Below are 27,995 nucleotides of genomic sequence, written 5' to 3' on the forward strand. Positions count from 1 at the left end.
AGCCGAGCTTTCGGGCGCGTCTCCCTTCATTATTATTTGCTATTTTTTCATATTACTTCATATTGTTATCACACACTATCATTATCATTAGCTATTTTTTATGTTTCTTAATATTACCATTTGCTCTTTTCAGATCATATTATGATGTTATTTTGCTATCTTTTTATATTGTTATAATCTGATATTTTTCATATCACTGATACTACTACTACTACTACTACTACTACTCCTATTTTATTAGCAACGGTTCAGGCCAAGTTCATGGCGGTAGAGTAAGCCCCAAGGCGCACTGCAGCGTCATCTTGCCACAAACTACAACTCCCAGCAGGCCATCGCGCTTAAGGCGGAAGAAGCGGAGCTTCCCTTTCCCGACTTCCGGTTTCGGTAACCTAGAGACAAGGCGCGAGGAGCAGAAACCAGGAAGGCGGGGAGAGCGAGCGACGCCCTCACGGTGAGTGGCCCTAGACACGAAGGAAGGAGCTTTGACGAGACGAGGTACATGGCGGAACCGTTTCAGAGCTAACGATACATGCTTTTAGAAGAAAATGAAGATGACGGGCTGCTCGTGGCGTGTGCAAAGAACGGAGGAACTTCTAGGCCCAAATGGAGGTTTCAGCCTCCTATTCGATGAGGATACCTAATAATATAAACGCCGGGCCCCTTTTTTATCCTTTTGGAATCATGAATATTAGAAGTAGCAGTTGTTTGGTTGGGGCTTTTTGTGAATCACACTGGTTTTTGTGCCTGGGTGATCAATGTCTAATTGGAAATAGTAATTCCCTTGGGTTGCTGTGAGTTTGTCGGGCTGTCAGGCCATGTTCCAATAGCTTTCTCTCCTGACGTTGTGCCTGCATCTGTGGCTAATGCACACTCGGAGGCAGGTGCAGTGTATCTATATCTGTGGAATCATGTCCACGGTGGGAGGAAGAGCCTTTGTCCGCTTGAAGCAAGTGTGAATGTTGCAATTAGCCAGTTTTGATTAGCATTGAAAAGCCTTGCACCTGCAAAGCCTGGTAGTTGTTGCCCGAGGACATTCTCTGTTTGTGAGGTATTAACTGGCACTTACAGGAGCCCCCGGTGGTGCAGTGGGTTAAACCCCTGTGCTGGCAGGACTGAAGACCGACAGGTTCGAATCCAGGGAGCGTGGATGAGCTCCCTTTATCAGCTCCAGCTCCTCATGTGGGGACATGAGAGAAGCCTCCCACAAGGATGGCAATAACATCAAAACATCCGGGCATCCCCTGGGCAACATCCTTGCAGACAGCCAGTTCTCTCACACCAGAAGCGACTTGCAGTTTCTCAAGTCACTACTGACACGACAAAAAACCCCCAAAAAACTGGCACTTGATTGTTTGCTGTCTGGAGTCCCCCTGTTTTTTAAAAAGTTATTCTTTATTTACTGTCTTGATTCTGGTGTTTTTTCAATACTGGTAACCAGAATTTGTTCATTTTCATGGTTTCCTCCTTTCTGTTGAAATTGTCCATGTGTTTATTGTGGATTTCAGTGGCTTCTCTGCGTAGTCCGACATGGTGGTTGTCAGCGTGGCACAGCATTTCTGTGTTCTCAGATTACATTTATGTCCAGGTTGGTTCATCACATGCTCTGCTATGGCTGTCTTCTCTGGTGGAATTAGTCTGCAGTGCCTTTTGTGTTCCTTGATTCGTGTCTGAGTAATGCTGCTGTGTTTGGAGGTCTCTATGTAGACTTCATGGGGCTGTGATGGCGCAGCAGGTCAAACCGCTAAGCTGCAGAACTTGCTGACAAGAAGGTTGGTGGTTCGAATCCATGGATCAAGTGAGCTCTCGTTGTTAGCCTCAGCTTCTGCCAACATAGCAATTTAAAAACTTGCAAATGTGAGTAGATTAATAGGTACAGCTCCGAAGGGAGGGTAACGACACTCCATGCAGTCATGCCAGCCACGTGATCTTGGAAGCGTCTAGAGAATGCCGGCTTAGAAATGGAGATGAGCACCACCCCCCAGAGTCAGACTCGACTAGACTTAATGTCAGGGGAAACGTTTACCATTACTATGTAGACTTTTTGTCCACACCTGCTTGGTATGCAATAGACTCCTGCAGTGGTGAGAGGATCACTCTTTTCCTTTGCTGAACATACCAGTCCATGTAGGGCTTTAAAGGTCAATACCAACACTTTGTACTTTGCCCAGAAACTAATTGGCAGCCTGTGGAGTGACTTTAGGATAAGTGTAATATGCTCACCTCTGTTTTGTCTGGATTCAGTTTCAGTTTGTTTTTCCTCATCCAGCCCATTACCTCCTCCAGGCATTCATTCAGAGGAGACACGCTATCCTTAGCTGAAGCTCTTTTGGAGGGCATGGAGAAATATATTTGGGTGTCCTCAGCATGCTGATAACACCCCACCACATGCCTATGGATGATCTTTCCCAGTGGCTTCATGCAAATATTAAAGAGCATTGGGAATAGAATGAGCCCTTGTGGGACGCCAGAAAACTGCTCCTTTTTTGGGAGAAGCAGCTATCCCCAAGCTCCACCATCTGGAACCTGCCTGAGAGGAACAATCGGAACCACTGCAGCACCTTGCCTCTGATGGATTCCCAGGCGTTCCAGAAGAATACCCTGGTTGATGGTATCAAAGGCCGCTGAGAGATCTTAGAAGCACCAACAGGGACGCAAATGCCTTGTCAGTGTTGAGACTGTGATCATCCAGTAAGGCAACCATAGCAGTCTCAACATGATTTATATTTGCATATAGACCACTTTTCCGTAGCTTTCTAGGAGCTGATGTGGCATTTGGGAGTGTGCGATAGTGATTAGAATGTGGAAGGATGGGTGTCTTGTTTTGTAATTCTACATATATAATGTGCATTGGGGATGGCATTTAATTTTGTTGTACGATGTACAATGACAACAAAGTTATTCTATTCTATTCTTTGGGTGATAACCATCAAAATTGTTCCAACTCCAAAGATAGCTGGCATCGAATGTCTCGGTGCGGTCTTGGCCAGTAGGGAATCCTTAGCCATTCTTGTCGTTTACCGTGCACCGGGGTCACTGGGAGAGAGTCTGCTTAAGCTATTAGATCTTGTTGCGGACTGGGCCCTGAGTTTCCCCAGACTTATTGTCCTGGGTGACTTCAATGTACATGCCGAGGCACCGTCATCCTCATCAGTAACTAAGGACCTAGTACTAACCTTGGAAACTTTGGGGCTCTCATTAATCAAGACTCGCCCCACTCATCGGGCCGGCCATACTTTAGACCTGATTTTCTATATTGGAGTACGGACATCTTTATCGGCAGTAATTGATGTCCCCTGGTCTGACCACGCTGCCCTGAAGGCCCAGATTGAGACTCCATCCCCTCCTTCCCAAGCTGTCAAACCAATCCTTGCCCGCTCTAGAAGACTCATGGAACCTGCCAGGTTCTTGAATGCCCTTAAGGGCCTTGGAACCGTGTGCGTCACTCTCAATGAGCAAGTCAACAACTGGAATGTCAGTTTGTTGGCTGCCTTGGATGAGATTGCCCCCAGACGCCTCCTTCGCCCTCGCTGGAATCACTCCCCATGGTACACTAATGAGCTACGGACGATGACACAAGCACAAAAGCGGCTGGAACACTGGTGGCGACGGAAACCCGACGAGGTGTCAGTGTCCGCTTTCAAGGCTTTTCACAGGTCCTACGAATCAGCCGTCAAGGATGCTAAAAAGTCTTAAAATTCCTCCTTAATAGCCTCTGCTAGATCGCGCCCAGCACAATTATTCAAAATTGTTTGTGCTTTGATCAGTCTGGCTCCCTTAGTCCAGAACCCAGCAACCACGGCTCTTACAGCAGTGGCATTCCAGAAGTTTTTCACTGATAAAATCACCATGCTTCGGCAGGAACTGCCCCCTACAGTCAATACCTTGAGTGAGCTCGAGACTTTGTGGCCGCTTAGTGGGCCTATCTTTGACAGATTTACTCCGCTTAACAGGGAAGATGTCGCCAGAATCTTGGCTGCTGCAAAACCAACCACCTGTTCCCTTGATCCATGCCCCTCTTGGCTGGTTAAAAGCTGCCTGGAAGGTCTACTCGATCTGTTGAGTAATATAATCAATGGCTCTCTTGAACAGGGGGTCTTCCCGGACAACCTAAAAGAGGCAAGGGTTCGTCCCTTGCTAAAGAAGCCTAGCTTGGATCCCATGGCCCTTGCCAATTATCGTCCTATCTCTAACCTTCCATTCTTAGGCAAGATGATAGAGTGGGCCGTACTGGGACAATTGCAACAATTTTTGGATGACACAGCCGGCCTGGACGCTTTCCAGTCAGGTTTCCGCACTGGCCATGGGACGGAGACAGTCCTGGTTGCCATTACAGATGAACTTCGTCGCCAGTCTGATAACGGCGGATCAGTGCTACTGGTACTTCTCGACCTTACCGCAGCGTTTGACACCGTTGACTGCGATCTAATGATTCACGGTCTTGCCATGTCCGGAGTTCGCGGTCAGGCCCTCAATTGCTTCGACTCATTTCTCCGAAACCGGAGCCAATGCGTGGAGTATATGGATCAAGTTTCTGAAAGATCTCCCCTCCTATGTGGGGTACCTCAAGGTGCAATTCTCTCCCCTCTTCTCTTCAACATCTATGTTAGACCCCTTGCTAGTTTGGTTCGGAGTTTCGGCCTAGACTGCTATCAATATGCGGACGACACCCAACTCCTTCTGCGTTTGGAGCCTGGAGCAACATCAGTACCAGACAATTTCACCTTATGTCTGGAGGCTCTGTTGAACTGGCTACGTGCTAGTAGACTGAAGGTGAACCCAGCGAAGACTGAGATTCTCTGGCATGGCCGCTCGATTGGTCTGACCCATTTGCTACCCACCTGGGTGTCGTTTTGGATTCGCAGCTGACAATGGAAGCTTAGGTCGCTGCTGCCAGCAAACAGGCCTTTTTCCATCTACAACAAGCAAGGCAATTGGCACCCTACCTATCTGATGAGGCTCTGGCAACAGTCATCTATGCCACGGTCACGTCTAGGCTGGACTATTGCAACGCCCTGTATGTTGGCCTTCCGATGTCTACGACCCAAAAGCTCCGTATTGTTCAGAATGCAGCAGCCAGGCTGCTCACAAGAACGCCCATGAAATGCCATATAACACCAGTGTTGCGGCATTTGCATTGGCTTCCAACTGATTACCGTGGTCTATACAAGATGCTAGTTCTGACCTTTAAAATTCTTTACGGCCAGGGTCCATCATATCTTAGGGACCGTCTCTCATTCCTCCCATCATCGGAGGTCGCAATGACCATCCCAACGTGACTTACTTTATATACCGGGTCCTAGAGAAGTGCACTTGGAAAGGACGAGACGCAGAGCTTTTTCTATCTCTGCCCCTGCCTTGTGGAATTCCTTGCCACCCCATATGAGAGCCATTCGTGAGTTAGGGCCTTTTACCCTAGCACTTAAGACTTGGCTTTTTACTAGAGCTTTTGATCTTTGTTAATTTTATCAATATCTGTATGTATGTATTTTTATCCTTTACAATTTTAGCTTGTAAATCGCCTAGACCATCTTGGATGGAGGGCGATTAATAAGTAATTAAATCATGATGATGATGATGATGATGATGATGATTATTATTATTATAACTCCCAATATGTCTAAAGCTTGGCCATGCTGGTTGAGGTTGGTGAAAGTTTGAGCCCAAAATTTTAATGATGCCTTAGTGCAGAGAATTGGTTGTGTTAAGATGCAGCATTAGAGAGAAATTCCTGAAAAACACTGTCTTTTTGTGTAGAACATAGAGAGCCTGCTTGGCTGGTTCCATTGGCAGCAGTGGCAAATTCAGTCCAAAATGTTAAACATCACATGTTACTTGAGCCAATGACTTCTGATTTGTTTTCCTAATAACAAGGAAGGGTTATAGTCCTTTGGGCAGGATCTGAAGCAAAATTGTAAACCAGTAGTTATGTTGATTGAAAGGGCAAATATAGAAAAAAATATGGCAGCCATCTAGCATTGTTTTAGTCTGAAGTCTGTGTTCTGGATTGTTTGAACAACCAATTATTCGCTTTGTTTTGTCCAGCTGCATCAAAATGGAGGACTATGAGGTGTTTTGCAAGAGACAGCTTGAACGGATCCAAGGAGAGTCAGTGAAGATAAGAATGTCTCCACTCACTCATTACAAAAATATTTCATGTATTAATTTCAATGGTGTTCCTGTGCTTTCCCCACTGGTAAGATAACTTTCTCAAATCAAAATAATAAAACTAAAAGACTGTCTTCATTATGATAGCAATATTTGTATAAGTCTGTTAAAACGACTATTTATTTTATTTTTAGAGAGCAATTTCTTAATGCCAAGAAATAAATCAAGGATATCCACATTAAGAGTCCTCTCTAGCCTCTTGAAATAGATGGGTGGTGGGGGAAGGGGAGTAGAGTATTAGGTCATTCTTTTCTCCCATCTTCTCCCATCCTTCTTCTATGTTTTACAGCTTACTCCTGAGAGAAAAAAGGAACTGCAGCAGGACAGACAAAAGGCTCTAGAGTTAGAAATCTGGCAGCACAATTCCAAGAAAAGGATTCTCTTGAATCGCATCCAGGAGATTGTGGAAAATGTGCAGGTGAAGTTGAAAGAGGCCTGGTTATTTATTCATTTTCAAAAAGGTGGTTAGTACAACAGTTCTGGATGCAAACAGGTTTTTACATTCTGTTTTGTAGCACTTCTGTGCAGTTACTTTTATATTACATAACTGCAGCGACAAATTCGTTTAATGAAGTGGTTTATTAGTGTAATGGTTAGAGAGCATTGTTACTTCGACTTTCATTTAAATTTGACCAGGCAGTTTGAATACACTATTTTAAATATTCTTGTTTATATATCCTAGTTAATTGTGGTTTCTATGCAAGATAGACCTTGTAACTATCATATCTGAAATGATGTTGACATTCAAAATGTGTGCTGTTGTGGCATCTGCAAGACTCAACACTGTTAGAGCTGTATGTAAACCTTTATGGACTGGATGCAAGGTGAATGAAGTTAGCACCCATCCTTAAAAGTACACATGCCACAAGTAAGCTCAAGTAACCTTAAGTTGCTATGGCCTTCCTTTTGTTAGCTTGCCATAACAGATGAATGCATGTGGGGTTTTTAAAATTCATCTTCTTCCTTATGTACATGAAACTCTTGACACACATGCTCTGTTGAAAGAAAAGGAATTATGCTACCTGAACACTATGAATGAAATCTTTACCTTCCTTGGCAGTCACAATAGTGGCCCGACACGACTGAGTTAGTTTTCTTACTAAGTTTATTGGTGTCTCCATGGCAACTATCACCTGGCTTGGGATTTGAAAAAAACAATAGGAGTATGTTGAAGATAATATAATAACTGGCTAGCTTTCTTCTACAATCCTACAATTAATGGACATTTTCAATTATTCCTCAGCTCCCAGGCAAATATTATTTTTGTTCACACCGTACCACACTAAAACCAGGGAGACTGATGAATATAAACTTCTTCTTTGTTACAGCCGTCCATGTTTTGGCAGCTCAGAGCTATATACATATACACTTCCGTAAAACTTTGGAAACTTGGTGTGCAAATGCATTCATTCATTTCCATTAACCTTTGTCACTGTCCAGTTTTCAAAACCTTTGTCAGTATTTTTCATAGATTACTATTTTTTCCTTTTCTTTACAGATGAAGAAATTGGCAAATCAAAATAGTACCAATCAGTCTGATGCAACAAATGTTCATGTGGATTTAGATTCAAAAGCGTTGACTGGTTTTGTAACACAATCAAGCAGTGTTTTGCCAAATTCCACTCCCCCCAGTGAATCTGTGGCCTCTAAAAGGGCACTCGAGATTAAGGCAGCAGATACAGATGTTGCACCAAGAGGGAACTTTCTTGAAAGAACTGAAAACATTACCCCCTTTAAACCAAAGAATACTTACTCTACCATTTCTGAAAAGAGAACTTGTCCAGATGGAGCGTTTTCCAAGCCAGTAAGCCTGTCTCCTTCAAAGGAGACTGAAAAGAAAGAGAGCATTGAAGTGATGTCGACTGATACTGAAAACCGAGACCCTTACATGATGAGTCTTCAGAATCTCTTTAAAAAATCCAAGGAATACATACAGAGAGAACCGGCCAGGCGCAGCTTGCGAAGCAATTCAAGAAGAAGTTGGAGTGAAAGCCATTCTGACAAAGAAAACGACTCGGTGAAAACAAGCGACTTGACAAAAGAGAGAGGCAAGTTAACTGGCAGAAGCTGTGTGGGTTTGACACCTGATAAATCGAGTCTTCCTAAATCCAGCACTTCTCTGCAGACTCCCTCATCCCCCAAAACTAATACGAGTGTAATAGCATCATCTAGTTTCTCTAAAGTGGATATACCAATACGATCTGGAACACCCCCTGTTTTGGATTCAGATTCAGAAGAAGATTTTAAAAATGCCCTATTCTTTGAACATGACAGTAGCATCTTCCGAAGCTTCACTGGTTCTTATTCCAAACTGCCAAGTCCCGAGCCTAGTATGAGCCCCAAAATGCACAGAAGACGCCCAAGGCCCTCTTCGGTGGGGCAGATTGTCATTACTAACCCTGTATATGCCTATGAGTTAAGCCCTAAAAAGGGACGGGCTGCAGGCTTGGCTACACAAGAGGCTGGTGACAGGCAAACTGTAGCTGATCCTAAGCCAAAATTGGCACCAGACATTTTTCCTGTTTGCCCCAGCAATGTTCATGCTTTTCGCAGATATTCCTTGGAGATCTCTGATGAATTAATGGTTGGCAGATGGAACCAGGTGAGGCCACTATCGGCTGGTCAGCAAGAAAACAGGAGATCCCTGATCAGTTCCACAGTAGAGGGAGAGTTGTCTTTCCATAGTGAAGAGCTATCACGTTCTTGCCTTTCGGAATCTACTTTGGCAGGGCTACATTCAGGTGACCGCTCTGCTATGAGGCAAAACCAAGCCAATGCCAGCAGCGGTAAGCAAGACAGCATGCTGGACAAAGCCAAATCCAGTGTGCCTGTGGAACTCAATAAATCATATGATGTCGAAAACCCATCTCCTTTACTCATATCAACACAGCAGAAGCCACAGATGGATGCTTCAGATGTGTCTTTTGCAGATGAGCAGGTATTCGATGGTGGCTTGGAAAAGGTGAAACGGAGGCTTGAGCTGGATGCAAACAACATGCAGAAGGAAAACGTGACTTGTTCCATGATTACAGAAATAGATGTGCAAAAGAAGCAATGGCTACATGATCAGAACAGTTCTTTTGATACCAAGAAAGATGCAGAAGAACGACATGCCGGTGGTGAGAGAATACGCATTGTAATAATTCGGTCCTGAGTTAGTGATAAATTCCAAAATGTTCAGCATTTTTTTATTGTTCCAGTTCCGTTAGTTAGAGCTGAGGGGGCCCTTAGGGAAAGGGCTGGATTGTGGGACACCTTCTCAGTGGCTCCCTATCACTGCAGATTAACTTTGTGGTAAAAGGAGGCAGGTGAGATATATAGTTTTCAGTTTTCGTGATGCCACGGATACGACAAGTTAAGCATCATCAAATGATTTGTTTTCATGCAGACCTATCCCATTTAGTATATAAACAAGGAGGGAAATGGTTTTCAGCCTAAAGAACTAAATTCAATTCTAGAGAAATTGAAGGGGTGAATTCTGAGTGGGAAAGAAAAAGGTGGGACACAAAACACCAACATTTTCAAACTTAAAGCTGTTACCGTCAATCTCTTAAGCCCCAAGGGAGCCATTTCAACCATTTTTAAATAGGAAAAAGTATGCAAAAAGCTGAAAAACCATTGGATGATGGTATCATAATAAAACCGGCCAGATTGGAACCCTTCCTGGAAAGTTAGTAATTTATTTTACTATTCTTGAGATTTTTTTCTTTACTGGACAATAGATTGTTCTCTGTAATCCATATTCATATTATATATCTGTGTTTTCACTTTTTAAAGACGAAATTCTAAAACAGAAAATGTTGGCTTTTGAAGAACTGAAGAAGCAACTTGAAGAGCAACATGCTCAGCAACTCTCGCTGCTAATAGCTGAGCAGGAGAGAGAACAAGAGAGATTGCAGAAGGTGAGAAAGAAAGACTTGGTATATAGCTGGAGGGAATCCAGCCTTTTCAAATAATGTTTTGATGTGTCTGTCTTGTGGCATTCAGCTTCCCCAGGAGTCTGAACCAAGGATAATTTGAGAGTGTAGGGCCCCCTGGTGGTGCAGCAGGTTAAACTGCTGAGCTGCTGAACTTGCTGACCAAAAGGTTGGCAGTTTGAATCTGTGGAGCGGGTTGAGCTCCCGCTATTAGGCCCAGCTTCTGCCGACCTAGCAGTTCGAAAACATGCAAGTAGGAAAAGTAATGGCACTCCATGCAGTCATGCTGGCCACATGACCTTGGAGGCATCTACGGACAACGCTGGCTCTTTGGCTTAGAAATAGAGATGAGCACCACCCCCAAGAGTCAGACAAGACTAGACTTAATGTCAGGGGAAACCTTTACCTTTTAAGCAAACCTACTATCGCCTTCCTGAAAAAAAATTCAAAATTAATACTTAGCCAGACTGAAGGATTGGTTTGGTATTATAATTGTGGGAAAGTTGCAGAAGGCTGTGGCATAATTATTGTGTGTTTTCTGGTTTGTTTCCAAATGGCAAGAGGCACAACTGGCTGTTTTACTAGCAAGAGGCAGTGGAGAATATATACAGTGCGTGTGTAGCCCTTTCAAACTAGAATCAGAGTCTTCAGAGTTGGGAAAGGACTGCAAGGGGCACTCATCCCTGTATCCCTGTGCCATTCAGGAATACACAGCCAAAGCATTTCTGAGCAGTTGCTGTCCAACATCCCAAGAAGGAGCACTCGCCATCCTCTGAGGCTTTATATAGCTGCAGTGCTTTTATTCCAGTAATATCTGCCAGGGTCCCATCTTGTGGAATCTTGAAATGGGCCATTTAGGGCACAGTATTTACAATTCTCATCCTTTCTTATGCCTTGCCCAACCACATACCACAAGCAGTTCAAATGAAATCATTGTGGTATAATTCTGTAATGTGTATAAGCTCAAGGCCACAATGTTGTTGTGATGGAATCTCTGGTTTCTTTGTCCTTTAGGAAATAGCAGAGCAGGAGCGAAGACTGAAATGTGAGAAGACTGCTGTGTCCGAAATGGGAATTCCTGTGGCCACCAGTGGCATTGACTGGGAGTGGAGGAAGGTCACTGACATCCACTTGTTGGAATCTGTGTTCCCTCGAGTGGAAACACTCCATGGCGCAAACTCAGAGAATGCTGGTAAGAGTGAACAGAATTAGTATTATTGAGACTGATATGCAACTAAGAGAAAATAATCTATGAGGAAAATGTTTAGATCACCCAAATTTGTTTATGGAGTTTTATGGGCTGTGATCAGTTTTATTTCCTGTGATCCTATATAAATTGCTAAACAGTTGTTAATACAGTATACTTGTAAAACAATACAGACCAAATTAAGGGTCTGTATTTTAAAGTGTGTACTGGTTTTAGAACAGTGGGACTTAACAGTGGTGCATCCAGGTTACAACTGTTATTCTGGATATTAATTTGCTTCAATCGTGTTGTTTTCTTTCAAATGTAGGCCTCACCAATGCTGCTGCAACTGGCTCAGTTGCTGACTCCCCATTCTACCTTTGGGAACCACCAGCAAGTGGAAAGTCCATTACAGCATCCCGGGCTGTTAACAGAAGCAAAATGAGATGGTCTCAGGTGGGTTAAAATGCAGTCTAGAATGTTTTTAAAACTTCCTTGACAAAACTACCATTTGTTTGTAGCTAGCTTAGCTAACCTGTTGCATGAGCTGTTTTTTTTTTTTACTTCAGTCTGATTTTCACCTCTCCCTTTTATTTACGATAGCTTAGTTTAGCATTTGAAACCTTTTTTGAAACACCTTTAGAACATCTATAAGCTACCCTTTGGTTACATGGTGCCATTTTCTCTTCCAGGTGTATAGTCCTGAAATGAAAAGAAAGTTGAATAAGATCTCTGCTTTGGCAAAGGGATTCTTAACTCGGAGACTCTTGCAAACAGAGAAGCTGAAGCACCTTCGGCAAACTGTGAAGGTAAGGAACCTTCTGCCGGCACACTTTGTGCACTTGCTTGTATATCTTCTTCTTAGGTGATACCTTGTTGTCCGAGTATGATGGCCTTCCAAGTCTAGTGTCTTGTATTTTTGACCCTCATGTTCTTCCACAGTGAGGACATTGGTTTCCAGGTTGAAGTCGGTTCCAGTTAGGGTTGGCTTGATGCACATTCCTCTTGCCACATTTCTCCCTTTCACCCCCCCCCCCCCCCCAAAATTCGTGCCTTTTTGAATTCCACAGCACTGTTGGTCACAGCTGATCTCCGGCTAGAGCACTCAAGGACCAGTGTTTCCCAGTTCTCCCTCCGTGTCTATTCTACAGTTTTTAAGGTTGGCTTTAAGCCCATCTTTGAATCTCTTTTCCTGTCCACCAGCATTTTGTTTTCCATTTTTGAGTTGGGAGTAGAGTAACTGCTTTGGGAGACGGTGATCAGACATTCAGACAATGTGCCCAGTCCGGTGGAGTTGATGGAGCAGGATCATTGCTTCAATGCTGGTGGTCTTTGCTTTTTCCAGCATACTGACATTTGTCCACATGTCTTCCCAAGAGATTTGCAGGATTTTTCAGAGGCAACACTGATGGAATAGTTCCAGGAGTTACGTGTGTCGTCTGTAGACAGTCCACGTTTCGCAGGCATATAGCAGGGTTGGGAGGACAATGGCTTTATAGACAAGCACCTTGGTCTCCCTATAGATGTCCTGATCCTCAAACACTCTCTGTTTCATTCGGAAAAATGCTGCACTCACAGAGCTCAGGCGATGTTGTTTTTCAGTGTCCATCTTGATTTTTATGGAGAGGTGGCTGCCAAGGAAGTGGAAATGGTCGACATTTATTTATTTTATTTATTTACTTTATTTGTATACCGCTTTTCTCCCCCGGGGGGGGGGGGGGGGAATCAAAGCAATTTCCAACATATTTATGGCAAAATTTAATGCCTCACATACATATGAAACCTAACATAAAACAACAATAACATATAACTATTGATTAGATCATAAAAATGTAAAAATGTTTAAACATTAAAATGTGGAGTTAAAAATCTATTGCTATAAACATTACAATCATATTTTCTAATGTTACACCATTAAACTGTAATCCTGGCATTGCAGAAGGATTGATTGGTATGTAATTAACTCTGAACACTCTTTCACTGCAACAGCTGCTCCTTGATCAATGTGGGATTATTTTATCAGAAACTGAAACTGCTTTTGGCTCCTTATCTGTCCTGTGCGGCCCACCTGCTATTCCTTGCCGCTTTCATCTCCTCATCTCTCTCCCATCTGGAACATGTCTCTTCCCCAGGTCTCAAATAACATTCCTTATCCAACAGCATATTTCTAATCTTCACTTCTGGAAGGTGGCCAGTCATTTTTGTCTGCTGCTTTCTTCTCATCTGAACAGTTGTGAGGAAACGAATGCGGCCTTTTCCATTCTTAAAACTGAATCTTGTGTTGTAGTTGTTACTGTCAGAAAGCCATTGAAAGCTCAACTGCGATCATTTGGCCATGAATTTTAATAGATAAACAAAACACTGGCCAGCTGCAGTTGTAAAATATAAGGCCATACCCAAAAGCCCCCAAAAGGCATTGATAGAACTTTGCTTCATGGAACCTGTACTGTAATCCTGTTCATGTTTAGGTTTCAGTGGCACTTCCTTTAGGCCAGTGTTTATAGCACTGAAGGCATAGCCTTGCATCTGTTTTTTTTTTCAATGTTTGTCTGAATGACCTGCCTATTTGGAAGTGAGAAACAAACATACTTCATTGTTGTATTTTAAAATCAAAGTCTTGCCAATGTTTACAGAGTGTTTATATGTGAAGATTTCCCAGCAGTGTAAAAATGCAATGAACCATAGAAGGTTGCATTGTTAATCAGCTTCTTCTATAGATGGTTACCTTCTATGTTTTAATTTTTTAAAAATTGCTCTTCAGTTCTCCTAACAGTGTGAATAAAAGTTTGCTAAGCTGGATATGTCTTGTTGGGTTTTGTTTTAGGACACAAGAGAGTTTATGAAAAACTTCCAGTCAGAAGGTCCATTGAAGAGAGGAAGTGTTTCAGCTCAAGATGCCAATCTGCAGGAGCGGGTGGCCGCTCAGGTAGTGTGTGCTTGGAAGCCTTGTCTTGTGAGTTGATGCTGGTGAAATCCAAAATGTTAATTTTGAAGGTCTTCTTGTATCCTGACCCTTCATGGAACTGGAGAAGAATAAAAAATGCTTGGTACATCAATATTAGACCCAATGGATTCCAGTTTTACTCAAAGTCTTCATCAGGGCACTGCAAAACAGATGTTTTAGACTGTATAGCTTTGACAGGACTCTTCGTTTTTGACTGTTGATTTAACATGTTTTGACTGTTTATAAATCAATGATAACAACAGGATCGCCATAACTTGAACTGCTTTTGCCTGATTTAGCCCTGCTTTTCTGTTTAAATACCAGATAGCTTTCTCCAACCTCATAAGACCATCCAGTCAAGCCCTCTGCCATGTGAGAGCATACAGTCAAAGCACTCTCAACAGATGACTACCCAGCCTCTATTTCAGCTTGTCCATATCCTACTTAGTTATCAGTGCCCAGCAACGGTCACAGTGTTATTCCACGTAAGGTCTGACCAAAGCCCTCGATCTTGACACTATACAGCAGGCATGGGCAAACTTTGGCCCTCCAGGTGTTTTGGACTTCCAGCTCCCACAATTCTTAGGAGACTACAGGCTGCTAGGAATTGTGGGAGTTGAAGTCCAAAATAACCAGAGGGCCAAAGTTTGCTCATGCCTGCTATATAGGCAGTTCCAAGTTCTGAACAAGAGAGGTTCTGTTCTGTAGGTTTGTTCTTAAGTTGATTTTTTATGTAAGTCAGAACAGGTGCATTTCTTAAATGTAACTCCATCCAAATCCATCTATCTATATATAAGGATTAACACTCTTGTGGTGTTTGTGTTTTGCTGTCTTCGTTCCTGTTCAGAAGATTTCCCCTCTGTTTGTCCCCATGATTGTTGGATTTTGGAAAATTTAGCTTGTTGTGGAAACAAGGATTGGTGATAAACCTTCAGGGGAGACCCCTTTCCCCATGTTATTAACTCTTCCAGGAGTGGATTTCCCTCCGAAGGGTAGATTCCTTTCACTTCCTATTATCTCAGCCCGTTCTTAACTAGGACTTGTTTGTAAGTCGGATGTTTGTAACTTGGGGACTGCCTTTACTTCTCTTGATGCAGTCTAGAATTGCATTGGTGTTTTTTTATATAGTTTTTATTAGAATTTTACAGAATGTATGTGTAGTGGGGAAAAGTATTGGGTATGAATATCATAGTGAGGGAGGGTGGGGGGGGGTGAAGGGGGGGAAAGGATAAAGTGGGTTAGGAAAAGATAAGGGTAATATGGATTTTTAATATTGGCGTTTTTAGCTGCTGCATCACACACTGTTGACTCATGCTCTGCTTGTCATCTGCCAAGACTCCTAGATCCATTTCACATGCACTATTTTCAAACCAGGTGTAACCCATCCTATATCTGTACATTTCATTTTTATTGCCTAAGTGTAGTATCAAGTTTCCAAACTTTGGGAGTTCAAGGACTAACTGGATTTTGTTTTGGGCTATTCCCTCAGCATAGTCTTGCCTTTTAACTTAGATTCTTTGGAATTGGGTTATTTTTTCAAAAAGTTCATAGAGGGGTGCTTGAAACATTCACTTGTAATTGCACTGCATTAATTTTTTGTTTGTTTGTTTGTTTCCAGCTGCGAGCGGCATTGTATGATATTCATGATATTTTCTTCACAATGGAAGTGTCTGAGAAAATGAGCATCCTGTATCACGATCGAGAAGTTCGCAAAGAAAAGATGCTCCGCCAGCTGGTGCGTTGCAGTAGTGCTTTGCTTAAATATCATTGTTCATATTTGCAGGAAAATGTAATTTTTGCCTTTAATAACTCAAGTGATTTATTACTTTGAAAGATAGAACCTGCTTATTATGTTATTTGTTTATTTGGTTAATATACCGCTTTTCTCATCCCTAGGGGGACTCAAAGCGGTGCACAAGATAATCATGGCAAAAATTCAGTGCCTCACATCCATATAAAAGAAATCTAAAAACAGTAAAATAACTATAAATTAAAATCATTACAAATTATACAAACCATCCGATGTAATGATAGAACATTAAACCATTTGGACATTGCATCAATCCTGTAGTTTCCTTTAGCTGCTTGAATATTGCTATCATTTGTCAGTTGCCTGCTTGCATAGCCAAGTTTTAAGCTGTTTCCTGAACGTTGGGGGGGGGGGGTGTTAATCTATTTATTTATTTATGATATTTATGCCTGCCATTCTCCACCCCTGAGGGGACTCAAGACAGCTAATCTCACTGGGGAGGGAATTCCCCAGCCAAGGGGCTACCACTGAGAAGGCCCTGTCTCTCGTCCTCAACAATCACACCTGTGAAGGTCATGATACCGAGAGCAGGATCTCCCCAGCCAATCTTAGCGCTCTAAGTGGTTCATACCTTCAGACAGGTGGGCTGTACTGGAACAGTTTAAGGCCTTGTATGCTAAATCCAGCGCCTTGAATTTTTCTCAGTAGCAGACTGGCAGCCATTGGAGCTGACGCAACAGGGGGAGTTGTATGCTCCCTGTACAACACTCCAATAAGGAACCCGGGTGCCGCTCATTGGACCACTTGAAGATTCCAAACAGTCTTCAAAGGCAACCCCATGTAGAGTGCGTTGGCAGTAGTTTATTCAAGATGTAACATGAGTGTAGACCACCATGGCCAAGTCTGACTTCCCAAGGTATGGGTGCAACTGGCGCACAAGTTTTAATTGTGCAAATGTTCCCCAGGCCACCGCTGAAACCTGGGGTTCCAGGCTCAGCAATGAATCCAGGAGAATTCCCAAATTGCAAACCTGTTTTCAGGGGGAATGTAATCCTGTCCAACACAGGTTGTAACCCTATACCCTGACCGGGCTTATTACTGACCAGGAGTACCTTTGTCTTGTCTGGATTCAATTTCAATTTGTTTGCCCTCATCCAGATCATCACAGCCACCAAGCACCGATTTAGGACCTGAACAGCCTCCTTAGCAGCAGGTGGAAAGGAGCGATAGAATTGGACGTCATCTGCATACAGATGGCATTGAACTCCAATACTCCAGATGATCTCTCCCAGCAGCTTCATGTAGATGTTAAACAACATGGGGGACAGTACTGAGCCCTGCGGGACCCCACAGGACAATGGCTGTGGGGCTGAGCAGGTGTTCCCCAGCAACACCTTCTGAGAACAACCCTCTAGGAAGAACTGGAGCCTCCAACAGTGCCTCCAAGCCCCATTTCCGTGAGATGTCTCAGAAGGGATACTGTGGTTTACGGCATCAAAGGCCACTGAGAGGTCCAGGAGAATTAACAGGGATACACTCCCCCTGTCAAGTTCCCTGTTGGTCCTATAGTTCTGTATTTAGAGTTGCTGGCTTTGTGTTCAAGGGGAAGATAAGTCTTTATATTATACATTTGCATCTGAGAAACTCTTATTGCTGTTGCTGAACCAATTCATCTTCATAAATCACATTCTTTTCTATTTTTTCTTTACTGGATCAAACAACTTCTAGGAAATGAAATCTTTGTGAAAATACTGGTTATACCAATCTTGGTTCTTAAAACTTTCAGGATGTTTGGCTTTCCTAATGTGAGAAAAGTAGTAATATTAATATTTGGTTTCCCCCCTGTGTAGGATAAAGCCAAGACAACAAGAGAGAGAGTGACCCTTTCTACAGCTACTCAGAAGTCTCTGGATAGAAAGAAATACATGAAGTATGTGGGGAAACATTAAAAAACACAACATTGTCCGTCATTTAGATATGCAAGACTGCATTTATTGGAAAAAATAAGAATTTGTCATTGCTGTATTTTGATTGACAGAGAAACAAGTTTTTTGTTACAAAACATTTCTGCTTTTTTAAATTCATTTTATCACTTCATACAGATATATTTGTGTATCGCCTTCTGTTTTTTCTTTTATTGTAGGCTAGCTTGGGGACCTGGGGTTGCCCAGGTTATTTGAAAAACCCAGTTTTTAATTGTACAAAATGCATTGGGTTGTGGGTGCACTACAACTGACATCATGCCAGGTTAACCCCAAAAAACTCCATCAGTACTTAAAATTTGTTTTGTTGGGTGAGATGCATCATTGGTGGGAGCTGCAGGGTGAACTACAACCCCCACTATGGTGAGTCAGTCCCCTCAAACCCCTCCTGTAGGTTCAGTTGGTCACGGGGGTTCTGTGTGCCAAGTTTGGTCCAGATCCATCTGTGTTTGGATCCATAGTGCGCTCTGGATGTAGGTGAACTACAACTCCTATAAATCCCTCCAAAGTCCTCCAGTATTTTTGTTGGTCATAGGGATTCTGTGTGCCAAGCTAGTTCCAGGTCCATCACTGGTGGAGTTCAGAGTGCTCTCAGATTGAACTATACATCCCAGTATCTACATCTCCTACAAATCATGGTAAATTTTTCCCAAACCTCTCTGATATGTTCAGTTGCTGATCAATTCTCTGTTTACTGTGTGCCATTAAAAAATAGGAAAGGTTTAAGGTAGTGGCAGTGGGTGGGGTCATGCAAATTCCACACCAGTTGCTAGAATAAGAAACAGTGGGAGGAAAAACAGAAAATCTAAGATGAAATTTTCCCTGTATGAAAGCTTCACTTTGATGGTGGGCAGTATGGTGTTTGTGGAGGACATTGGCAGGGCTCTTGCACATGTTCATGGCATGCTCTATAACTTGCAATGTCATTGGAGGGAGGGCCATTGGTGATTCATGCCTGGAATTCCCCAGAGTTCCTTCTCCTGCCCTGGATATTCCACAGATATATAAACCTCACTTGCCTAATTTCCAACAGACCTCACAAACTCTGAGGATGCGTGCCATAGATGTGGGTGAAACTTCAGGAAAGAATGCTTCTGGAACATGGCCAGACAGAAAACTCACAGCAACCCAGTGATTCTGGCCATGAAAGCATTCAACAATGAATCACATGCTTGCTTGATCTTTTTCTTCTTCCTTTCCCCCAAAGAATAGTAGCATAAATTTACATTTATTTTTCCTTTTAGGGCTTCTGAAATGGGTATGCCAAACAAAAAGATGATTGTGAAGCAAAAATCCCCAGAGAGCAGGTTAGTATGGAATTTTTGTTTTGTTTTGTTGCAGAACAATACTATATCGGTCCCGGTTTCCCCTTGTGATGTCCATGACTTTCATGATGTGGTGAATGCATAATTGTAACAATTTGGCTTTCTCCCCTTTACAGAGTTCTTCAGCCAAATCAAGGCCAGAATGCTCCCATTCAAAGACTCCTTTCCAGACAAGGGTAAGAGTGCTATTGTTTTCAGGGACTGAACAATAACCTCTCATTGCTTTAAACACAAAGGCTGTGATCCAAACAATGACACCACTCAATCCATTTGTTCTTTGAAGCTGTGCTTCTCAAGCAGCATCCATCAGAAACAGGTCGCAGCTGAATATATCTCAAGTAGTTATTTGTACTTTAAAAAGCACTGTGATGTCGCTTTTTTCAAAAGAGAAAACCTTTAAAAAACAAATCAGTATGTCATGCAATAATAACTGTGTTATAATATAATGTCACACTGAGAGCGAGAGCTCCAGAGCAAAAGCCATTGTGAGAACTGTTCCCATATTTGTCTCCAAGTGGAATGGATTGGAGCTGTTTGGTATGAACATCATTCTAAGTCCAAAAAAACCTGTAACCCCACCCGTGCAATATCAATTGGATATAAAGTGCAAATATTCTCTCAATTGAGGTTAGATCAACAACTAGCATTATTGCGGCACAGTCAATAAGTCTTGTGTTTTTTCCCCTTAATAGTATTCTTCAAATACAGTTGTTGTTCCATTGTTCCCCTCCCTCCTCCCATGTAAACATAGTTTGGTTGTGACATGAACAAACCTACTGCTTTTGTATTCTTCCCCAGCCCATCTGCAGAATCTGCCTTGCCAGCTCAGTTTTAAATCACTTAAATGTAGCTGTCTGGGGCTTCCATTTCAGCATTGCAAAATGCCGGTTTAGAAAAGCATAATGCAGACTACATTGTGGTGGCAAATCACCGGAAGCTCCTTGTAGCTTGGGCCTTGCTGCTGCTTCCATTGCTGACCTTGGGATCTTTTCTCGGCCTGGTTGCGCTTGGCCTCAGGTAATTTCTTTGGCCATATCTGCATTTTGAGCCTACGTTTGTTAAACCCATAGATCCTGGGCCTGTAGATCCCAATGGCCCACGGTGCAGAGTAGCAGTAACCCCTATGTTTTCAGGCAAGGGTATAATCCAGATATATCTGTAAAAGCCAGAGATTGATCTTATGACCCTCTGATGGACACTCTATCAATGGCCTAAGCCAGTGGTTGTCAACCTGTGGGTCCCATTTTTGCAATAAAGTAGCGATGCCCTTTTGGCTGTGGTATTCTCTAGAACAGTGGTTCTCAACCTGTGGGTCCCCAGGTGTTTTGGCCTACAACTCCCAGAAACCCCAGCCAGTTTACCACTGTTGGAATTTCTGGGAGTTAAAGGCCAAAACATCTGGGAACCCACAGAGTGAGAACCACTGGCCTAAGCCCTCCCCAAAACATGTGTTACATAAGGAGAAAGTATGTAAACATGAGGTTTGTTCATGTGTCACCTAATCATAGATTAATTTTATGTTTTATACCTACTGATGAATGTCTGGTAGCCCTAATTAATGGGAATTCTATATTAATATGATTTGAGAAGACTGTACTGTATTATTGTGGGATACTCTGACCAAGAACCTTTTGGGGTTTTTTTTGTTTGTTTCTTTTTGACAACAGCTTTTAGTTTGGATACAAGTGACTTATTAATTTCTTTTATGTTCAATTAGAACCCCTAAGGCCTCAGTGAAGGGGGCTGAGCAAAATAGAAAGAAGCCCTCAGAGAGCAGAGTGTCTAACAAGGCACTTTCAGGTGTGTAAACAATAAATGAGTGCTTGGATCTCATTTAACAAGGAAAAGAGTAAGTTGCTCAAACCAAAAGAGAAGGCTTAAGTAGTAGCTTTCTTCCCTCTTGCTGCACCAACTATGCTCTAGCTCTGCTATACTAACTCTGATTAAAATTGCTGCCAGAAAGTATAGTTGTGATCACCTGCTGCATGAATAAGCGACTCATTTTCTTTCTGATTGACTTGCACATTCCAGCCATAGTCTCTATTAGAAAAGCTCCAGAAATGGAGCAGGTCACATTTTCAAAAATATTTGTATTCATTTTTTATTAATAGATAAGCTGCATTTAAAATTCACTGGGTGCCTGAATACCTTTTCCTTTTCTTCTCCTACTCCTTTGTTTATTAAATAGAATTTCTTTTCTGAAACATGCACATGCTTCTCACATTATAGTGCATGAATGCTCCACGGAAATAAATATGCTGAAGAAAAATCTATGTGCTAACAATACTGCACATATGTATTATTTCAAAGAGTTTCAAAATGGTAATGCTAGCTTGAAAGTTAAAATGATGAAAAATTACTGAGATGAGGATTGTCTTCTGTGTTTGGACATTGCCTACATATTATTGATTTTAGCTTTATTCTCAAAAGCAAGGATGCACATCAACTGGCTTGCTGTATGTTTGTAACCCAAAAGCGAGCTTATTCTGCTGATACTGTTAAATTCTGGGAATAGGTCCAGAATTGGACTGAGCCTTATGGTTCTGTTATCTGAATAGCTCTTAACAGTGTTTCCTGAAGTTCCTTAGAAGTATTTGAAGAGTTCTTTCAATAGGAAGCTCTGCTTACAGGTGGCTTACTGAATGCCTTCTACTATGTCTATGGCAGGCATGGGCAAACTTTCTAACTTGAGGGCTGCGTGCTACCACTCCCTGCTAGCAGGACTGGCTGCCCAGTGATGGAAGAAAGGAAGGAAAAAGAGAAGGAAGGAAAGTTGAAAGGGTGGAAAGGAAGGATGGAAGGAGAAAGAGGGAGAGAGAGAAGGAGGGAAGGAAGAAAAGGGTGGGAGGAAGGGAAGGATAAAGTAAAGAGAAGGAAGGAAAGACAAAAGGGGAGGGAGGGAGGGAGGGAGGAGAGGGAAAGAAGAAAAGACGAAAGGGTGGAAAGGAATGGAGAGGGGAGTGAGGGAGGAAAGAGGAGGAAGAAAAGACAAAAGGGAAGGAAGGATGAAAGGTGGAAGAAGAGGGAAGGAAGGAAAGACAAAAGGGAATTAAGGAAGGAGAGAGGGAAGGAAAGACAAAAGGGTGGAAGGTAATATTATTATTACTAATAATATTACAGTATAATTGATATAGTGCAATATAGCAATATTTAAAACTGATATTGTACTATGTTAATAATATATTGTATGTATATATACCTTGTAAGCCGCTCTGAGTCCCCTTCAGGGTGAGAAGGGCGGCATATAAATGCCGTAAATAAATAAATAAATAATGGAGGGAGGGAAAAAGAGGGAGGGGAAGGAGGAAAGAGAGAAGGAAGGAAAGACAAAAAGGAAGGCTAAAAGGTGAAAGAGAAGGATGGAAGGAGGGAGGAAATAGGGAAGGAAGAAAAGACAAAAGAGAAGGAAGGAAGGAGAAAGAGGGAGAGAGGGAAGGAAGGAAGGAAGGACAAAAGGGTGGAAGGGAAGGAGGAAGAAGGAGGTAAGGATGAAGAAAAGAGAGAAGGAAGGAAGGGTAGCATGGTGAGAGAGACAAGGACCTGAGAAAAGAGCCCAAGGGGCCGCATCTGGCCCTCAAGCCTGGGTTTGCCCATACCTGTTCTATGGCATGCCCTTAGTCCCCATGGGATGATGATGAAGACCTATTGCCACATAGTGCCATTTGCAGAGAATACACATTGAGAAAGCTCCATAAATCCTGCGTAAAGTGCATAGATTCTTCATAGAGGCTGTGCACATATCCTGCTTATATTACAGCAAGCAAAACTGAGGCGAGCAGAGCCAACTTCAGGGCTCCCGCTGATCTTAATTTTGTTCAGTTGCTCCCTGCCCTCTGGCAAATTACATAGCTTCTTTAATATTGTGAGTTTATATTATGTTTCATCCTATTCATGTAAAGGAAAAAAATCTGAACATGGAACACATCTTACCTTGTTATGTTCCCCGTGGCCCAGTATTGTCAACTCTAGTTGGTGGTGGCTCAGCCCATTGGGTGACATTTCCTCTTTGCCATATTTTCTGAAAGAAACAGAAGTCAAGATGCACTATTTGTAGGGTGAACTTTATTTCCAATACTCGAATGCATTTCTTGTATTTCCTTCAAAATAGCACTTCAGATTCTGAAACTCATACTCTCAGGTTTATCATCAACTTTTTACAGCTGTCTAGTATTTCAGCACTGCGTGGCGTGGTCTTATAAACTAACTATGCTCTTTTTGATCTTTCTTCCACACTCAATAGCTGCATTTATGTTTGTCATGAAAGCAATAAGTCCAGGCAGGTGTCAGACCAGAAGTAGGAATCCTGTGGCTTTCAGCATTACAAGCTGTGGTGTATTATTATAGCTGAATGTAGTCAATGTGAATGCATTTATCAACGTTTTCACTGCCTGTTCATAATGAGAGAGCTTGGGAAGCGAAAAGAAATGAGTTTTAGAAATATTTGTAAAGCTAAGCTGAGAAACTGCTGGAAAGAAAAAACTGCTACATTCTTCAGCTTGGGAGTTACGTCAATATAACACGTAATTAATAATCATATAGACACAAGAGCCCCCTGGTGGTGCAGCAGGTTAAACGGCTGAGTTGCTGAACTTGCTGACAGAAAGGTTGGTGGTTTGAATCTGGAGAGCGGGGTGAGCTCCTCTTGTTAGCCCCAGCTTCTTCCAACCTATTAGTTCAAAAACATGCAAATGTGAGGAGATCAATAGGTATTGCTTTGGCGGGAAGGTAACATCACTCCATGCTGTCATGCCGGCTACATGACCTTTGAGATGTCTACGGACAACACTGGTTCTTTGGCTTAGAAATGGAGATGAACAGCACCCCAAGAGTCGGACTCAACTAGACTTATTGTCAGGGGAAACCTTTACCTTTACTTTAGACACAAGCTGATTGGACATTTAGGCACCCAGAAGTCATGTGCCTTTAGAGAAATGAAAGTTACGTTACATAGAAGCTTACTACTGTGCATGAGCACACTCCACACCCAGTCAGCTAGTAAAGACAACCCACCTGACTTATGAGAGTTCATGTGTTTTGTAGTAAATAGAAACTCAGTTTGAAAAGAGAGCCCACTGATTGTATACTCATGGTGGGCAAGTTCACTTTTACCTGCGTGAGTGTGGACTGCTCACCTATCTGGCCAGGCATAATAAATCTGGTTGTTTTCACCTATGAAATCCATCTGCTCTCTTCCTTCGCCTCTCGGATCCTGTGTCTTCATGAATCCCCTACAGTATGATAAGGCCATCTTGGTATGGAACTCTTCTTTTTCTCTGATGTTCAACCATTTGTTAGGGACTGTAAAGCAGCTGCAACTTCATGCTTGGGAGCAAAATAAACTCAAAACATTTATAATGGGATGGATGGATTTCTACAGATGCTTTAAACATTTGTTCATATATATATATATTAAAAAACAATGTGCTAAAGGCTGTTTGCTTGTTAGGTATAGTAGGCCTTTTAAACATGTAATGTTCTAATAAGATATTATTTTTTTCTGTTCTTGCCTTTAGGAGTATATGCAGGAAAAATCCAAAGAAAGAAGCCAAATGTTGTGACAACTTAAGAAGACAGCATTCGCTTGGATAAGAGTTTGCTTTGATTTTTTTTCTTTAACAAATCTCCAGCACCCCCTGCTGATTATTTAGATATAAAGAGATGGTGAATTGAATGAAAATAATAACACTTTATTCTGCATGTTTCCCTCCTCCTGTGAGTGTTGTTTCCTTTCCCCAAAACAACATAAATTGCATACTCTTAGGAAGAATAACATCTGATTTTTACGCAAAACGTTGTCCAAAATGGGACATATCTTGCAGTACTTAGAATACAACACATACACTTAAAATGTCAGTTTATACCAGGCATGGGCAAACTGGCTCTCCAGGTGTTTTGGACTTCAGCTCTCACTATTATTAACAGCCTCAGACCCCTTCCTTTCCCCCCTCAGCTGCTTAAGCGGAAAAGGGAAAGAGCCTGCAGAATTGTGGGAGTTGAAGACCAAAACACCTGGAGGGCCGAAGTTTGCCCATACCTGGTTTATACCTTATATATTAATAATTGCCTATGTAATTTTGTATATTCCATTCAAAGCACTTCTAAAAAGAACTGCATTTATTTCCAGCTGTGTGTGAATTATTCTCCTACAATTGCTGTGTTCTACCTACCCAGAATGGTGTTTTTAGCCCTTCAGCACTACTGAAATCAATGGGACTGATAGCTTCCATTGCAAGTATATTAGCTGGTATTCCTCATCATGCAACATAAATACTTATTTTTTCCTGCTTCCCCATCATACTATGATGGCTCACTTTAAAAACATCATCAAGCTTGATCTTTTATCAAATTTGACATCTGCAATTAGCAAAAGCATCTCTTGTCAATTTACTACACATCTTTGAAAGAGTACAAAGTTTATATATATTATATCAGCTTCTTTTGCTAAACATTGGCACCAGTTTTCCCTCCCTAAACCCTAATATATGTCCTTTGTATTGTCAAAGCGCCAACTTTAGTTACTGGAGCAACAAGATGCCTGCTGTTGCCAGCTGTGATTACAGCAAAGTCCATTTCCCTTTCCAGTTGTTAATCACACGCAGAAAAACTGGCCTGTCATTTTTGTGCACAATAGCAAATATCAAATATTAAACTCTTGACATTAAGAAAGCCATTTCCAAAGAATGGAATGAGGTGATTTATTTGTCCTTGCAGTTTCTACGAAATGAAACCACATCAGATCATATTGATGGCTTAGAAACGTCGAATCAAAGAGGGCCCGGCTGGGGAAATTGTGCCTAATTTATTAGCTGGTATTATTTTACACTACTGTCGCTAATGGATCTATACAACACATAGAGTACTATTAATTTAAACCTGATTACATGAATGTTAACCTGTTAGTCCAACATTACCTGAATTAGAAATATGTCATATCCAGCACCACTGTAATTTGGATTTAAATGTTATAAATGTTATAAATTTAAGGTGCAGCGAAAATTTGAGGGAAGACATGATAAGAGTGTCTCATCTATTAATTTATATGGAAAGAGTTGTATGTTTCTTTGTTGTGTACATTTCCTAATGTTCTTGTATATCATGCAGTATTTTACACGTACATTCTAGAGCATGAATGGGCAAACCCAGGCCCAGGGGCCAGATGCAGCCCCTTGGGATCTTTTCTCAGGCCCTCCCCTCTCTCACCATCCTATCCTTCCTTCCTTCTCTCTTTCCGTCCTCCTTCCCTCCCTCTCTTTCTTACCTCCCTCTCTCCCTCCTGCCCTTCCACTTTTCCATCCTTCTTTCCTCCCTCCTTCCCTCTCTCCCTCTCTTTCCTTTCCTTTTGTCTTTCCTTCCTTCTCTCTTTCCTCCCACCCTTCATTCCCTTGCACCCTTTTGTCCTTCCTTCTCCCCTTTGGTCTTTCCCTCCGTCTCCGTTTCCTTCCTCCTTACCTCCCTCTTACTCCCTCCCTCCTCCCTTCCTTTCCACATTTTAATCCTTCTTTCCTCCCTTCTTCTCTCTCTCCCTCTCTCTCTCCTTCCCCTTTGGCTTTCTTTCCTCCCTCCCATTCTCTCTCCCCCCTCCATTTCCTTCCACCCTTCCGTCCTTCCTTCCTTCTCTTTTTCCTTCCTTCTTCCCTACCCTTCCTTTCTTCCTTCCTTCCTTCCTTCCATCCATCCATCCATCCTTCCCTTCCACGCTTTCATCCTTCCTTCCTTTTTGTCTTTCCTTCCTTCTCTCTTTCCTTCCTTCTTACCTCCCTCTTTCTCCTTCCATCCTTCCATCACCGGGCAGCCAGTCCTCCTATCAGGGAGTGCTAGTGTGCGGCCCCCAAGTTAGAAAGTTTGTCCATGCCTGTTCTAGAGTGTGTATTAATAAAACAAGCATGTGCAGTTACACATCAGGTCCAAACGTGGGTTTCTGGTCTTATTGCTCTGACAAAAAGCTCAGCAAATCTTGGTTTGTTGGGAGCAATATATCAGGAGCCTGGGTTTGGATGCCACACGAAACAATAGATTTCTGTTTCATCTTCTTAAGTGAAGAGAAGACCAAAGGGAGAAATGGGGATCTTCATTTACACCAGAAAAAGCCAGCCATTCTGACTTCTGACTCTTGCCTTGCAAACCGTTGGCTAACTTAGGCAGCACAGTGCAGGCATTTTCTCATAGACTAAAGTTATAGGAATCCTAAATAGCTTTTTTAGAGTTCACTGGTGATTTGTATTGCCTTTGCATGAGTAATTTCCTTTAGAGCCGTGAGAAAACATAACGAAGCATTTAAGAATTGAGTGTGTCTTAAGAATTGTGGATATTGCCTTATAGATTAGGGAAAATATTACCATTTACTTGATGTGCTAGTGCTAAAAGGCTTGTTGTTGTGGTGCTATGCTGTTAATGTAGGAATAGAAAAAAATGTATATAGAAAAGTTTTTAAAAAAAATACATACCAGTGATTGCTTTGATGTATGCTGAGGACACTTTTTAAAGTTTTTTTAAAAAAAACTGTACTAAAATGTCAAATATTTAAGTATCAAGCCTTCTGTTTACAAGTGCCACGCTTTCTTTATGTCATTGGTTGTTTTATATTTATTTATTTAATGAATTTTGAGTTTGCTTTATTATTATTATTTTGGAGTGGACTGTGATACCCCAATATAACTTATTTTTATACTTTGGTTTTCACTTCTTTAAACCTAATGCACAATAAAACTTTTTTTAAAAACTTTATA

General features: G+C 42.1%; 1 protein-coding gene across 4 annotated transcripts; it reads left to right on the forward strand.

The window, feature by feature from the left end:
* The first annotated feature begins 213 nt into the window (after nt 1-213).
* On the forward strand, nt 214-27,982 carry CCP110 (centriolar coiled-coil protein 110). Of its 4 annotated transcripts, none has more exons than XM_060786301.2 (15): nt 214-451; nt 6,043-6,193; nt 6,455-6,583; nt 7,664-9,284; nt 9,943-10,067; nt 11,097-11,274; nt 11,597-11,724; nt 11,961-12,077; nt 14,093-14,194; nt 15,831-15,947; nt 17,813-17,892; nt 19,189-19,251; nt 19,386-19,445; nt 20,987-21,069; nt 24,783-27,982. In XM_060786301.2, the coding sequence occupies exons 2-15, from the start codon at nt 6,053-6,055 to the stop codon at nt 24,833-24,835; spliced, it is 2,997 nt and encodes a 998-aa protein (XP_060642284.2). In that variant the 5' UTR covers nt 214-451; nt 6,043-6,052; the 3' UTR covers nt 24,836-27,982. The 4 variants fall into 4 exon arrangements, with proteins under 4 accessions (XP_060642284.2, XP_067317142.1, XP_067317141.1 ...); XM_067461040.1 differs by having other exon boundaries at nt 215-495; XM_060786302.2 differs by lacking the exon at nt 214-451 and adding an exon at nt 1,405-1,795.
* Nucleotides 27,983-27,995: the final 13 nt, after the last annotated feature.

The sequence above is a fragment of the Anolis sagrei genome, chromosome X (genome assembly GCF_037176765.1).
Source record: "Anolis sagrei isolate rAnoSag1 chromosome X, rAnoSag1.mat, whole genome shotgun sequence".
Taxonomy (NCBI): domain Eukaryota; kingdom Metazoa; phylum Chordata; class Lepidosauria; order Squamata; family Dactyloidae; genus Anolis; species Anolis sagrei.